Here is a 14,080-nt window from a genome sequence, read left to right on the forward strand (position 1 = left end):
CCCTCCATTCCCATTCAGGGCTGCTGACTTAGTGACTGACCAGGCTGCATACAGCAAAGGACAGGACCTCAGCCAATGTTCCTGTGACTCCAGCCTTCTGCACCAAGGAGGAGGCTGTGGGGCTGAATGCCCTCTCCCTCCATCTTTGAATTTCTGTGGGGATGGTCTGAGGAAAAGGACTGGAAGTTGACCAGACAGCTCCTCTTTGGGCAATGCCAGGATCAAAATTGACTTTTCCAAGACTATTGAGCAAATATTGTTCAACAGCAAAAACTATTTGACAAAATAAAATTGGCCAAAATAAATTCTCTATGATAGAAACTGAAGAGGAAGCTGGTCAGATAATTGATCAGCCCTGCAGCATATGAAACCCACCTGGAAATAAATTCAGACACTCATAAGATATAAATACTGAAAACAAAGACACAAATCTTTCAGTATCTTTGCTTAAAACTCATGTACGGGAAGAGAGCCCATTAGGAGTGATGGTTGAGGAAGTGCAAATGTTTGGGGAGGGGCTGGGTGGGGGGAGAGACCAGGGTGGGAAACAGGGAGAGCACACTCCCTAACCCATGGTGTATGCAGGTATAATGTATGCCAAAATAGAGGTACCCCAGCTGGAATTTCATTTGGGTGTCATGATTAACTCCTTAGCAAAGTTGGAAGATGATTTTCAAACTTTAAATAGATTCTCCTCAATAACTAGGACAGCACCAGTCCAGGGTGCTTCTTTCACATGGGTTAGAATGGAAGAGTGATCTTCACTGCCACAGTGATGAGTAAATGGTTCTTTCCTCACTTTACCCAACTCATCAATGTAAGAAACACCTGACTCTGAACCAGCAAGGTGCAATGTTGTGAACTAAGGTCTTGTAGCTCAGCTCAGATTTACAGAAGAAGAGGTTGCTCCTGTAGTGGAGAAACATCAGCTCAAGACCCTTTTCCTGAAACACCAAAAGGGCAACACCAGGAGTGGGAGCCAGGAGCTGAAGTGGCCAATGCAAGCTGGTCATCCCTGCTCCCCACAGCTAAAATGGCTCCTGCCAGACATACACAGGGTCTTTGGCAGCACACAACAAAGAGAACAGTTATCACACAATCTTTCCCCTGAGGGGTTTGCTCTTCAACCAGCTATCTGAGCTTGTCAGATACTTTTTTGAGGACCACTTTCAGACTCGGAGTACTCACATGCATCATCTCCCTTTTGCTTACCTTTGTAGCGCTGCATTTTGAAAAGCTCTGTGGGAAAAAGAAAAAAACAGGCAATAGGTGCATTTGCAAACATGATACTCTCCTGTGTACTAAGAAACTTATGCTGCTGACCAAAGAGACTGTGTTCTCCCATAGTAACGTGCTTGTTCAGTAAGTTGGAAAAGACATCAAAAGGCCTGGTGCCATCCTCCAAAGAGAGCAAGGCCTGAGGTGACCAGGATGCTCAGTCTTTTAGCAGCAAAGATTGTAACAAGATCTAGAACATCGGTAGGAACTCTGGAGCAGTAAAAAGAAGATGCTATGCTGATGGCAAGGGAGAAGGGATAGAGACACTATTGTCTTTGAAGGAGGCATCTCTGGTTTGCCGTACGGTGTGAAGAGTTCAAAGCACTTTATTGGAACCATGTACAGGTGGGACTTTCCCCTTAGAAAAGAACAACAAGAAGCTGAACTTTTTTCCCTGCCCAGGAGGACCCAGCCCCAGATCATACTGGAGCATGAACGGTGCAGTTCATGAGCTGTTTAATCAGGAAGGGGACACAGCCCAGGGCAAGATGGTGGTGGTATCTCAGAAGACAAACCAGCATGGATTGGGCACTCCTGAGGCAGGGGCAGGAGAACAGGGCTTGCCTAAGGGCTGAGCCGGGTGGGCAGGACGGAAGGGTGAAGTCACACGTCTCCATCTTTCCTGCCAGAAGGGATGGGTTGTAGAAGAGGAGTGGCTTGGTCAAGAGGAATGTGAGTGGGTAAAGGAAAGAGATGGAGGCAAGACTTGGAGGTGGACACATTCTCCACACCTGCGAGTCACAGGGGCCCATGGTACTCACTGCCTTAAAAAAAAAGGGAGGGAAGACAGACCTTGACAACCCTCATTCAACACCTTTGTAGTGACGTGTCTCACTGCTGCAGTATGTGAGCTACTTGCCAAGAAGGGTCTCTCCAACCCCTTCTGTGTTCAGGAGGTGCAGAGGCCTAGCAAGTGGGACGGTTTGTCTGTAGATGAGCTAAATCTACCAGACAGATGGAGGTCTTCTTGGCAATGGCTATGCTCACCTAATTGGCGCTCCATGTCTGCTCTCAGGATATCCAGGTGCTCTTCTGTGGACCCCTGCATGTTCTGAACAGCTGTTTCCTGTGTTTGCATTTGCTGAGAGATCTGCTGGAGGTCCTTCTCTTGAAAGGAATCCGGGGCCCTTGCTGTGCTTGCTTCAGTCATCCTTCCTGTGAAGAAAGACCGGTGCCCTGTGAGCCTTCCTCAAGGCTTGACAAATGACAGCTGCACAGAACAATGGCCTGGGATCACCCCCGCCATCTTCCCTCCCTGCATCGGGGAGCTGTCAGAGACAAGACTGTTGGTCATGAGGAAGGTGAATGGAAAGAGCAAGAGAGAGATGGAGGTAGTGCTTGGAGGTAGACACCATCACCTCTTCTCAGTGTCACTGAGAGCCCGTGGTATGCACTCCCTTCCAAGACGAGGGAAAGAAGAGGGACCCTGACCCCCTGCAGTTGACACTAGGAGATTTCTCAGGGACACAGGACACGAGGTACTTGCAAAGTAAGATCTGTCCAACCCCAAGCATAATCAGGAGACACAGAATGGTAGTTCAAGGAACAGATAGAGATATATATATATGAGCAAGCATTTTCCTACAGAGAGGTGCAGGCCTTCTTGTCAATGGCTGTGCTCACCAGATTGGTTCCCCATGTTGGCTTTGAAGTTCTCCAGGTCCTGCTGTGTTAACCTCGGCATGTTCTGAAAAGCTGTCTGCAGCATTTCCATTTGCTGATAGAACTGCTGGAGGTCCTTCTCTCGAAAGGAATCCAGGGCCTTTGCTGTGTTTGCTTCCATCATCCTTCCTGTGAAAAAAGACCAGTGTCAGTGAGACAATGACCTTGCCTCCCCTGACCTGAGGCATTCTACTGCTTTTGGCACAAGGCCTTTCCTCTTAGAAAGGACCAAGAAGCAGCTGAACTTGTTTCACTGCCCACGAGGACCCAGCCCCAGAGCCCATTGGGGCATCAACAGTGCTGGTCATTATGATTTTTTTCTCAGAAAAAGACACTCTCCAAGGCAAGATGGTGGTGGCAGTTCAGAAGGCACACCAACACTCATTGGGCAGTCCTGCGGCAGGGGCAGGAGAGCAGGGCTTGCCCAAGGGCTGAGACCAAGCTTCCTCCCTCCAGCTCTAACTCTGGGCCTTTCTCCCTGCCTGAATCCTGCCCTCCCTCAGGCGTGCACCTCCCAGGCGCTAAGGGCACATGGGCTCTGGGGAAGTGGGAAGAGCCTTCCACCTCCATTTGACTGCTTTGGACAGCTTGAGTGCTGGAGGAATGGGAAAGAGCACGGGCCCTGTGAGCCTTCCTCAAAGCTTGACAAATGACAGCTGGACAGAACAATGGCCTGGCATCACCCCCACCATCTTCCCCCCCTGAATCGGGGAGCTGTCAGAGACAAGATGGTTGGTCATGAGGAAGGTGAATGGACACAGCGAGAGAGAGATGGAGGGAGCACTTGGAGGTAGACACCATCACCTCTTCTCAGCGTCACTGAGAGCCCGTGGTATGCACTCCCTTCCAAGACGAGGGAAAGGAGAGGGACCCTGACCCCCTGCAGTTGACACTAGGAGATTTCTCAGGGACACAGGACACGAGGTACTTGCAAAGTAACATCTGTCCAACCCCAAGCATAATCAGGAGACACAGAATGGTAGTTCAAGGAACAGATAGAGATATATATATATGAGCAAGCATTTTCCTACAGAGAGGTGAAGGCCTTCTTGCCAATGGCTGTGCTCACCAAATTGGTTCTCGAGGTCGGCTCTGAGGTTCTCCAGGTCCTTCTGTATTGACCTTGGTATGTTCTGAAAAGCTGTCTGCAGCCTTTCCATTTGCTGAGAGATCTGCTGGAGGTCCTTCTCTCGAAAGGAATCCAGGGCCCTTGCTGTGTTTGCTTCCACTGTCCTTCCTGTGAAGAAAGACCACTATCAGTGGGAGAATGATCTTGCCTCCTCTGAGGTTGTGGGAGAACAGGGGGTTAACAGTATTGTGGAAGAAGCAGAGATCAGAAGAAGAAGCAGGAACAGTGGCAGAAGATGACCCAGGAGCATCTCCAGATGGCCTGTAAACAATGCCTGGCGCCCCTGACTGATGGAGGGGAATTCCACCCGCCTGGCAGTTGGGGGTAGCGGGGCTGTGTCAGTTGGGAAAGAAGATCCACTGGTACTATATAAGCTACCGGTTGGTTATAATAAACGATTCTGGTTGTATCACCGACCGGGGTCCGTGCCTTCATACGCTACAAATGGCGCCCAACGTGGGGCATTAATCAGGAGACTAAAGCCGTCCGGAGCGGTAGCGCAGCCCGATGGAACCAGGGATTGCCTCCAGGATTTCTTCACCGCCGGCTCATCGCCTTCTGCAGGACAGAGCTGAGCGATCGGGAACTATGGGGAACACTCTGCTGAGAGAGGAGCAGGGAAGCACACTGCCCACAGAGCAGCAAAGGGATCTAGAAGTATTACAGTGTATTTTAAAAGCTCAAAACCGATCTGTACCTACCCTGTCTTTAATAACTTCCTTAGACTGGGTACGAAAAAATGTTCCGGGCTCTCCCGAGACCGACACCCTTGACAAAGAGGTGTGGGAGCAAATTGGTGAAAAGCTTTGAGACGCTGCTGCAGGGACAGATAAAGCTGCAGCTCAACACTTAGTAGTGTGGCGGCAGATATTTGAAGCCCTAGCAGAGCTCTGCAAAGAGACAGAAAAGCGCCTGGAGAACCTTATCTAAAGTTCCTTGATCGGCTCCAAAATGCAATAGAGACAAGTAGATAACCGAGCAGCTCGTGATACTCTCATGAAACAATTAGCTCAGTCCCACATGGGCCCCACGCTCCTGTGCTGCTGGTGAGTTGAGACAAAATTAAAATTAACCCCATTGCTTCCTCACTAACCAAAGACACGGCCATAGAAGAGGGACCAGGGCATGATAATTTTGAAATGTTCCTTCAGGGAAGAAGATCCCCCTGTCAAGCATCCAACCTGGAAAGAGCAGGGGCAGGGAAACAGCCTGTCTTAGAACCTAGAGAGGAAGGGATTCAATAGAGTCCAGGCTGCCCTGGTCTGTGATGGGAAAAGCACACTGCCTGGGCAGCTCTGCACACTAGTACCTGGGGACCAGGACATCTGGATGGGGATATTCAAAATGACAAAAGACTTGCCAGAGGCCTTTGGAAGTGGGAATTTCTGGAGCGGTGAGTTTGTTTCATATCACTGTGGTGCACCCTCATGCAGGGTAAGCCTCCAGATTGTCTTCTGGCTAGGCAGGTTTTTGTTTCCAGGTAGTGTGGATCAGTCCTGGTACTCACCTGCACAGAAAGGCATTTTCCTTTTGCCCCTGGACAACAGCTCTGGATTTTGTATGTGCATGCCTGCAAGAGGGTTTAGGGTGAAGAATGTCCTTTGCTTCCCAGAGGAGGTGAGAGAAGCTCACACAGAGTCTCACTCTACTCATCTCTTGGTAGCCTGACAAGAGAATGAGATCTGGCCTACTGAATTTGGCCTTCAAAGAATTTCTTTAGTTCTTTGACAATGTATTGCTTAGTCTCAGGTTCTGGGCAGCTCATTCATAGAAAAAAAAAAAAAAAAAAAAAGGGATAAAAAGAAGAAGCTTTCAGACTGATAGACCTCCACAGACTTTGTTTCTCTCTGAGGTCCCACCCTGGACTCGCTGTACTTACTTTGGCCTTCAAAGCATTTCTTTCGTTCTTGGTCGTTGCGATTCTCAGTCTCAAGTTCTGGTCAGTAGATGCATATGGAAAAAACAGGTAAAAAAGGGAAACTTAACTGATATCTTTCCCTCGTGAAGCACAAGAACATACTGAAAAGGTTTTGGGAAAGAATGCATCATGCAGATGACCCAAGCAACTTGAGGTCTTATAAACCAAGAACCTGACAGCAGTGCTGTGGGGCTTTTTGATCACCGTGTCCTGCCGCGGAGCCCCAGTGCAGGCCTCCTGTGCCAATGAGCTGCCTGAGCTGCCACAGAGGTCATGGGCAGCAGCACGTGGTCTTTCCCAGGTAGACTGCAGGGGCCTCACTCTGCCCCTTCCCCTCCTGCCACCCCACATAGGGATGCTTCTGCTCCCTCACATCTCCTCCCAGAACCTCCCAGGACAGAATCTGCTCCTTGTCCCTACTGCAGGGAATGCTCTCCTCCATGCATGGGGCCTGTAGAAAGAAAACCAAGGAAACCTCTTATCTGTAACCAGGAGGATCTCACACCCAGGTGGTCAATGTCAGTGCAGTGCCAAAAAAACTCCCTCTCTTCCAGGAAAAGGCATGCTGTTAAGAAAGAGCCCAGGGCATGGTCATCACAAGCCTTCCCCAAGGGAAGAGCATGCTCCTGCTAGCGGGTCACAAAAAAAAAAAGCTGCAGGAGAAGAGCTGGCCTTACATCCCGGGCAGGATGGGATTCAGCACCATCCAGCCTGTCCCACTCTGCTGTGGGTCAGCCCACCACTGGGCCTAGCACACTGCTCCTCCAGGCATCCTTCTTCTAGTGTGCACCATGTGCACCAGGACATCTGCATGGGAATGCCAGCAAGAACAAAACAGCTGCCGGAGGCTGTTGGAAGGGCAGTCTGTGGGGTGGTGAAAGTGCCAGATACGAGAAAAGTCAAAATGCCACCAGGAGCCTCTGCCAAAGTTACCCATACCAGTGTCAAGAGGGGTCTACCAATGTCCAGAGATGCCTGACCCCCAGCCCTATCTGACACAGCTTCAGGAGCTATAAGTCTTCCTTCCCTTGGGTGTTCATGGTGGTCTTTCCATCAGCACTAGTCAGCCCTCATGGGACCTCTCTGGATGCAGGCCCATTCCTGACACATGCACTGATGAAGCCAAATGCACAAAGCTCGAGAGAAGCAAGTCTGTGAGCTCGGGAAAGCCACCAGGGAACGCTTAGTCCTGCCACTCCAAGAGCAACAGTTTCAGGGTGCTGTGGTGGCCCCTTAGGCATAAAAACCAGCCCAGGTTCTCCATGCTTGGCAGGGCCTCCCTCAAGCTTCCACCCTACAGAGAAAACCAAGTGCACAGAGGCAGCCCAGAGCGGGGCTGAGGACGCCAGCACCCTCCGTGACCACAGAGCTAGAACCATTGGCAGTGACTAGAGGAGATGGGACCCGTATCCAACTAAGGCCACACAGGAGGAAGTCTATGGTGAACCCCTTTTGAAGATGGGAGGCACCACTCTCAGTCCTGGGAGAAAAGTTCAGCATGGACAACAAGCCCCCCTGGAGCATGAGACCGCAAGATGCCGAGGAATGAACCCTCCTCTTTCACCACAAGAAAAGTCTACTGATCCCACCCTCCTCCCTTCCTTCTCCTGCAGAGAGCATGGTAAATCCAGCCTCTCACCTGCACGGGGAGACATCTCCCTTCTGCCTGTGGATGTCACCTGAGGAGATGGAAAGCTACTGCCTGCAAGAGAATGGAGGGTGAAGAAGGTTTATTCCTGCGGTGGGCCAGCGGCAGATTGCTGTTGGTGTTTCCCTGTACTTCTGAAGTGGTCAGTCCCACAAGAGGGTGACAAACCCTCCCTTGCAGTCAAAGAGTGAAAAGGAATCCCAGAAGCCACATGTTAATCCCTCAGCGACTTCACCTGAGCCTGTCCCGTGGAAAGCCTTCTTCTACCAACTCCAGCAATTACCTGGGCTAGGGTAGGACGTGGCTGTCGCCAATGAGGTACACCCTGCTGACCCAACTCACCCCACCCGGGAGACCATGCCTTCTGCTCTGGACTGGAAGGGCTTCTGCAGAGGACATGCTCGGGTGGGATAGACCTCCACAAGCCTCACTTCCCTCAGTGCTAACACATCACATCCCAGAGCTGCCCTAGGATGACCACAAGTAGAAATGAGACTCGCTGTACTTACTTTGGCCTTCAAAGCGTTTCTTTCGTTCTTGGACACTGCGCTTCTCAGTCTCAGGTTCTGGTCAGTAGATGCATATGGAAAAAACAGATAAAAAAGGGAAACTTAATGAATATCTTTCCCTCGTGAAGCACAAGAACATACTGAACAGGTTTTGGGGAAGAGCGCATCATGCAGATGACCCAAGCAACTTGAGGTCCTATAAACCAAGAACCTGACAGCAGTGCTGTGGGGCTTTTCGATTACTGTGTCCTACCGCGGAGCCCTGCTGAAGGTCTCCTGTGCCAATGAGCTGCCTGAGCTGCCAGAGGTCATGGGCAGCAGCACGTGGTCTTTCCCAGGGAGACTGCAGGGGCCTCACTCTGCCCCTTCCCCTCCTGCCACCCCACATTGGGATGCTTCTGCTCCCTCACATCTCCTCCCAGAACCTCCCAGGACAGCTCTCCAACATGCCCTAGAGGTTTCTGAAGAAGCCAAGTGCATTCTTGAGGCTTGGCCTGCGATTTGGGGTTCTGTCTTTGTCACCAAATGGCAGAGCTCTTCTGGGTGGGAAAGAGCTTGGGAGGTGTCTGGTGAGTCTCCTGCTGAAAGCAGACTCTGCCTTGAGGTCAGAGCAGATGGCTCAGACCTTCCCCACTGGGGATCCTGAACCCTTCTGAGGCTGGAGAGGTCAGCTTTGTATCTCCCAGCTCTGCTGCAGAGCAGAAAATCCACAGCCAGGTGGGAGCTGCACCTGTTGGAACCTCCACTGCTGATGGAAGGACAATGAGGAGAACTCCAACACAGTCAGAAGGAATGGTGAGGAATATTCATTTCCTGGTCCAGAGGCATAACCTCCCTGATGTTTTGCCCCACTTTTCAGATGGTAGTCCAACAAAGGGTGAGAAAGAGATTGTGACTGCCCTTGCAGTCGAAGTCTGAAAGGAACCCCAGAAGAGATGTACAAATGCAGCAGCATCTTCACCGGAGCCTTTTTTTGGAAAGCCTTTCTCTACCAAGCCTGAGCAATAAACTCTGCTGGAGCAGGACTTGCCTCTCATCAAAGAGACTCAGGGGGATAGACCTCCTCAGGCACCTTTCCCTCTGCAGAGATACTCAGCATCCCAGAGTTTCCCAAGGATGATCACAAGCAGAACAAATGGTATCCAGGAAACTTACCCAGAGCCTCAAAATGGTTTTTTAGTTCTTTCACGGTCCCAGGCTTGATTCCCGCGTCAGGATCTGGGGATTAGGTTCACATGAAAAAGAAAGAGAGAGAGAAAGAGAGGAAACTTCACTAAGAAACGACAAGAACAGGTTTTTGGGAGGAACACATTTTATTTGATTCTCTCAGGGAACCAGGGTTTTCCAATGAGTCACTTGCCCTTCCATCCCTGTCTAAAGAGAAGAAATGTGGTTCTTACCAGGTTCCCCTGACATCTTCTCGTGCCTTTTGTTCTCACGTGTCTTTTTCTCTGGGTTTATTGTGTAATGCTGGGAAAACGTGGCCAAAGTTCTGTGGAGGGTACAGGGGTAGAGAGCAGAAAGCAGAGTCAGTAAGATGTTCTGAGCACTCCCAGCTGGTCACCTCAGGTGCAGTGTAGCTGTCTGAGAATTCTCACAGCCATGGACATGCAGTTTCCTTGGACAATATTTATGGCACATGCATCTGCAGAGTGCAGGGTGTGCTGGACACCAGCTACTGTTTTCCAGAGAGGCAGAGGATTGGGACCATTGTCCATGTGCATATTCTTTCAGAGTAACTCCAGTCCTGGAGGTTACCCTGAGCAGGCAATAGAGAAAGGATGGTGGTAGGCTGACATTTGCTGTTTCCACAAAGTCCATGGAGCTACTCTCTCACTCCGCCCCTTTCTCCAAGAATGGACAGGGGGAGAAAATAAGACAGAAAAGCTCCTGGGGTGACATAAAGTCAAACTTACGGTTGGTGTCACAGGTAAAACAGACTTGATTTGGGAAAAATTAATTGATTGCCAGTTTAAAAGAGAGTAGCATGGTGAGAAATAAAGACAAAACTAAAAGCACTTTCCCCCCACCCTCCCCTTCTTCCAAGGCTCAGCTTCACTGTTCCATTCCTGACTCCTCTGCCACCTCACGGGAGAGGATACATAAGGGCTTGCGGAAGGGGAGTCATGATCATTCCATAACGTGTTGTCTCTACTCCTCCTTCCTCCTTACAGTTTTCCCCTGCTCCAGCATGGCTTCCCTCCCACAGGAGTCAGTTCCTTCAGGAACCCCTCCAACCTGGGTCTGCATTTCATTGGTGGGCTCAGCTTTGGCCAGCAGTGGGTCTGGTTTGGAGCTGGCAGGACCTGGCTGTGTCTGACATGGGGGAGCCTCTTCCCATAGAGGCCACCCCTATAACACCACCCCCACCAAAACCTTGCCACATAAACCCCACAGAGCCGTACTGTGTGACAACCTGGACAGGCAAAGCAGAAAGGCATCTGCAGGTGGAGGCACAAAGCTGGGGAGGTGCTCTGGAGGGTGTGCTGACTGAGTTTGCCTTTCCCCCTTTGCAGACACCAGGGACCGTTCTCCCAAAGCTATGATAAGCCCTTGTGAGAACCATCTCCGAGCTCTGCAGGGAAACCAAAAGGCATTTTAAAGCATAAAGAAAAAAAAAAAGAAACCAAAAGAAAGGGCAGAGCAGGGCTGGGAAGGGCAAAGCAGAGCAAAGGGCAGAAGAGTGATGACGAGAGGGGAAGGGAGGGGAAGGGAGGAGAGGAGAGGAGAGGAGAGGAGAGGAGAGGAGAAAACTGCAACAACTTATTTCACATATAACTGACTCAATCTTCATTTTGTTATAAATGTTATAATTATAAGAGACGTGCTTACCTGCCTTAATGAACGAAGGTGAACAGTGATGTGGAACAGCTACTCTTTTCCTCCTTGACAGAGAAACTTAACTTCCACCTGCAGAAGGGAAGGACAATGGAAAGAAGATTCAGGTACTGAAGTTTACATTCAGCGTTCCTCTGCCCGACAGTCACTTCTCTGCCTGAAGGTCCCGTCTCATCTTCCGTACGAGGGATATATTTTCTGTTGAAGGTAACTGTGTACAAATGGAGCTTCAGTGTTCTGGAGAGGTTTAAGACAAGCACATTGACATGCCAGGAACAGCCATGAAGCTGATGCCCCCAGTTTCTTCCTGCCCGCACCTGAGGAGACCGGGGGGATGAGAAGAGCTTCTGGCCCCTGTGTGCACAGCTTGGATGAAGGGAACAGGGGCTCCCTTCCACCCCAACAGCAGCACGGCATTCACGGCTCGTTCAGAAGCAAAATAATTATAAGAGACGTGCTTACCTGCCTTAATGAACGAAGGTGAACAGTGATGTGGAACAGCTACTCTTTTCCTCCTTGACAGAGAAACTTAACTTCCACCTGCAGAAGGGAAGGACAATGGAAAGAAGATTCAGGTACTGAAGTTTACATTCAGCGTTCCTCTGCCCGACAGTCACTTCTCTGCCTGAAGGTCCCGTCTCATCTTCCGTACGAGGGATATATTTTCTGTTGAAGGTAACTGTGTACAAATGGAGCTTCAGTGTTCTGGAGAGGTTTAAGACAAGCACATTGACATGCTGAATGCTCACTTCTTTAGCACCAAAAGGGAAGCTTGTTTCAGAAATGAAGCTGGATTTTACCTGTTGACAAGGAAGAAAGATCTCCACATCTTCAATCTGTGGATCAAAGATGCACTTTGATCAGTTCACCACCTTTGAACAGTAAAAATGAAATGAGGACTGAAATATTAAAGATTAACTCAGGTGTGGCTCTGCCTGAAGATCACAATTTATTTTTCTGTATGCCTAATACTTTGCTGTCAGGTTACATAGAGAATGAGGCATGTTTTCCCTGGGACTTGACAGACCCCTTTTAGAGAAATCAGCTTCAAATAGGGGCAATTTCGCCTCTGGAGAAAGTCATGTCTTTGGATTTAAGTGCTCTTGGATTTTCACTGGACTGGCCTCTTACCAGCACTTCTCACAGCTGTTTATTCCTTGAAGTACTCTGCCAGAAGTATTTCTAGCCACCATCACAATTGTATCATATTGGGAAGGTTTTGGGGAGGAGGGAAATACAGACATTAAAAGGGAATTCCCTCCATGAAGGAGCGAGGAGAGGAAGAAAAAAAGAAGGTGTTACCTGTGGTGGAGGAGAAACAGGTTAAGGAGCCTTAATCCAATTGGACATATGTAAGTCCATAGGTTGCCCCCACAAACGCTGGGGACCTGGCTGATGTCATTGCAAGGTCACTTTTGATTGTCTTTGAAAGGCTGCGGTGAGAGGGCGAGGTTCTTAAAGAGCGGAAGAGAGCAAATGCCACTCCTAACTTCAAGAAGGGCAAGAGGAAGATCCAGTCCAAGTAACTACAGACCAGGCAGCCTCAGCACAGTGCCTGGGAAAGTGATGGAGAAAATCCTCCTGGAAACCACTTCTACATGCATGAAGGACAAGGTGATTGGGAACAGTCAGGATGGATTTACAAAGAGCAAAACATACTTGACCAATCTGATAGCCTGCTTCAATGATTACATATTTTGGAGAGGTAAATCCCTGAAAGATAACTGACTTATGGCCAACTATGTTAATAATCGAAAAAAGTGAAAATAACTAGTAACTAGGCTTACCATGGGCTGGAGCAGCCACTCTCCTGCAAAAATTCTCCTTTAGAGAGTTAGAAGAGGCTTAGCTAAGAAGTAAAGTTACCGAACAGGAAGTTGGTTCGGTTCTACCTCAAACCAAGACACTAACGTTCAACTTGGTGTCTACAGGGACCCCAAGGTCTCTTTCTGTCAAGATGCTTTGCCACTTTTTGTGTGCTCGTTCCTGTGGTTATCCCTCCCTGGAGAAGTACTTTCAATAAGGGGTTCCTGTCTTTTCATTTTTCCAGTCTGTCAAGGTCCATCTGGATGGCAGTATGACCATCCATGACCACAGTGTTTCAGCCAAACCACCCAGTTTGGTGCCCTCAGCAAACTTGCTGAGGGTGCAATGTGCTCTGTCATTGACATCATTAACGAAAAGGTTTAACAGGACTGGATGCAGTACTGACCCTTGGGGAAAATTGCTGGTTTCTGGCCTACAGGTATACTTTTTCCGCTGATCAGCATCCTCTGGGTCTGCCCATTCAAGCATGCTTCAGTCGAGGACACTGTCTACTCATCCACCCCATACTAGGCTTTTTTTTTCTTTTTTTTTCCCAAGTGTTTTTTTTACTAGTATTTTTCTGAGTATCAGTTATATCAGTACCTAAAACTGGGCTTTACTTTTAAGTCGTTAATTGCTGTTCAAATAAAAAGGTCTCTTTTATTTATTTTTTCTTAGAAATATCAGACTGTCGGCTGAACATGAGCCAGCAGTGTGCCCAGGTGGCCAAGAAGGCCAACAGCATCCTGGCCTGGATCAGGAACAGCGTGGTGAACAGAGAAGTGATCATCCCCCTGTACTCAGCACTGGTGAGACCCCACCTCAAGTACTGTGTCCAGTTTTGGGCCCCCCACCACAAGAGGGACATTGAGGTGCTGGAGCGGGTCCAGAGAAGGGCAACGAAGCTGGTGATGGGTCTGGAGAGTAAGTCTTACGAGGAGAGGCTGAGGGAGCTGGGGTTGTTCAGTCTGGGGAAGAGGAGACTGAGGGGAGACCTTATCGCTCTGTACAAGTACCTGAAAGGAAGCTGTAGAGAGGCAGGAATCCGTCTCTTCTTCCAAGTTACAGACAATAAGACAAGGGGTAATGGCTTCAAGTTACGCCAGGGGAAGTTCAGGTTGGATATTAGGAAACATTTCTTTACTGAAAGGGTTATCCAGCATTGGAATGGGCTGCCCAGGGAGGTGGTGGAGTCACCATCCCTGGAGGTATTTAAGAAATGTGTAGACATGGTTCTTCAGGGCATGCTCTAGTGCCCAAAATTACTGGTTTGTGGTGGGATGTTGTGTGGG

The 14,080-nt window shown here is 49.4% G+C and overlaps 1 protein-coding gene across 1 annotated transcript; it reads right to left on the reverse strand.

Annotated features, from left to right (window-relative positions):
* Positions 1–1,212: 1,212 nt before the first annotated feature.
* On the reverse strand, positions 1,213–7,642 carry LOC106900069 (pericentrin-like; the record flags this gene model as incomplete). Its single annotated transcript, XM_014962038.1, has 6 exons — positions 7,627–7,642; positions 5,949–6,005; positions 4,010–4,177; positions 2,902–3,069; positions 2,266–2,433; positions 1,213–1,239 (listed from the first exon to the last, which is right to left on the reverse strand). Coding segments are annotated over exons 1-6 (604 nt in total), but the record flags the coding sequence as incomplete, so codon positions are not given.
* Between the last annotated feature and the right edge of the window lie 6,438 nt (positions 7,643–14,080).

Source organism: Calidris pugnax, unplaced genomic scaffold (assembly GCF_001431845.1).
Source record: "Calidris pugnax isolate Ruff unplaced genomic scaffold, ASM143184v1 scaffold1142, whole genome shotgun sequence".
NCBI classification, from domain to species: domain Eukaryota; kingdom Metazoa; phylum Chordata; class Aves; order Charadriiformes; family Scolopacidae; genus Calidris; species Calidris pugnax.